The sequence below is a fragment of the Colobus angolensis genome, unplaced genomic scaffold, assembly GCF_000951035.1.
Source record: "Colobus angolensis palliatus isolate OR3802 unplaced genomic scaffold, Cang.pa_1.0 Scaffold123, whole genome shotgun sequence".
NCBI classification, from domain to species: domain Eukaryota; kingdom Metazoa; phylum Chordata; class Mammalia; order Primates; family Cercopithecidae; genus Colobus; species Colobus angolensis.
The window spans coordinates 10,886,219-10,887,990 of NW_012113475.1; the positions used below are offsets into that span (position 1 = coordinate 10,886,219).

The following is a 1,772-nucleotide window of genomic DNA, read 5'->3' on the forward strand; positions in this document are numbered from 1 at the left end:
AAAAAAAAAAAAAAAAAAAGAATGGCCTCTGTAAATTGGTGAGGCTGGAAATGATCGTTTTTTAAAAGCAAATTGCAGATATTAAATCTTATAGTACAAAGAATCAGACACTGCATTAGAATCTGTTTCACTTCAATGTGCCATAAATTTCAACTCCACAAGTCAGATTCAGAATACTAACAATTAAAAGTTATGCAACCTAAAAATCCAGAGAGACAAGAATACTAAATTTGATGGCCTGCTCCCCTTTAAAAATGTCTTACAGGAGCCTAACCTTTCCTTTTTACTGACAATTCTAAGCAAAACAAAGTCCCACTCTAAATCCGCGGGAAATGGCACTACTTCAACATTTGAACTATAGTAACAATTACAATCTTTCACATTCTGTGAACAAAGACAGCAATAAGGAAAAGCAACTACCAGTTTAAGTCTGAAAGACTGGTTAGAGTTTATTTCTTTCAAACTCCAGTATGTTAAGGCCATATGTCTTACTAGAAAATGTCCAAATTTGCAAAGCATTAAAATAATCAGCAACTTTAGACTATTTGTTATTCGTAATTTCTGCCTTTCTTTACTGTCTAATGTGTATTTTATGAACTTGTCATCGAGGAGCAATCTCAGTCCGCCATCACAACCGACCTCAAACCACAGTTTTGTAAGATGTCCCCATCTCGCGGAGGTGTTTGTTATGTGAGGACTAGAGGGAATATAAATCTCTTGGTGTTCAAGCGCTCGAAAATGTTTCTGAAAGGGACGTAGGGGTCTTTCCAAAATACACTCCTTGGAGGCACAATAATTAAGGCGTAGGCTCAATTATGAAACACAAGCAACCTAGGAGTTAGGAGCACGGGCCCTGGCTGCAGCTCTGCCAAGTATGCAAGCTGCAAGAATGACCCAGAGCGAGTTACTTAACTTCGTGGAAGAAGCAATGCGTAGCCGCTCCTAAGCCATTTCCACTGGGATACCGTCCTGACCAGCCCCTGCCCCCCACTCTCCGGCTCTCCCACCCCCACCCCGTTCCGGCTGTCCCAGAAGCAGCAAAGAAAGCTGCTTCCCAACTGAATAGCCGAGACAAAGCTTCCTTCTCTTTCTGCCCCGCTGAGCCGCTCGCCGGGGCCCAGTTTCAGAACCAGGAGCCACATCCCGTCCTGGGCCGAACCTCGCGCGCCCCCGAGGACAGCAGCCTGGTCCCATGCCATGCAGTCCCTCCCTCGTACTCAGGGCCCTCCGCTCAGCGGACGCTACCTGGTTCGCCATGTCCACGGGTTTTGGTCAGCGCGGGGTGCGGATATTCCGGGTGGGCCGCGCGGCGACGGCGGCGTGGGCGTGGCGAGCCCCTAGCGCGGGGGCAGAGCGTGGGGGCGGGCTTGCAATGGCGTCAACCGGAAGGGCGGTGGTCGAGCTGTGGGCGTGCAGCTAGGTTGTGGATTCCCGGGTGCACTTGCTGGCGAGGCTGCGCGGCGCCGGTTTCGTGGCTAAAATCCGACAGACTTATTGCAGAACTCGTTTCTTTGTCCGGAAAGGGCTCCCGTGTGTAACTTTACAGCAGTTATCGTAGATGAGGCTTGCAAATTACAGATGTGGACGGTGAGGGAACGGGAATTTCACTGATAGCGCTTGAGAACCAGTAAGAGATCTGCAACAGCTTTGTGCCCCACTGGCAAATGCTTCCTCCTCTAATAACGCATTATGTGTGCTTGCAGACACAAAGAGTAAGATACAGCGCCTCAAGGGACTCGCCATAGGGAGAGGACACAGAGCTGTGGGAATAA

At 48.7% G+C, this 1,772-nt stretch overlaps 1 protein-coding gene across 1 annotated transcript in view; it reads right to left on the reverse strand.

Moving 5' to 3' along the window:
* The window catches only part of ADH5 (alcohol dehydrogenase 5 (class III), chi polypeptide), a 23,856-nt gene extending 22,513 nt beyond the window's left edge, over nucleotides 1–1,343 (reverse strand). The window contains exon 1 of the mRNA XM_011933028.1: nucleotides 1,246–1,343. Coding sequence (XP_011788418.1) covers nucleotides 1,246–1,257 — 12 coding nt within the window. The 5' untranslated portion in view covers nucleotides 1,258–1,343. The remainder of the gene's footprint in view (nucleotides 1–1,245) is intronic.
* Between the last annotated feature and the right edge of the window lie 429 nt (nucleotides 1,344–1,772).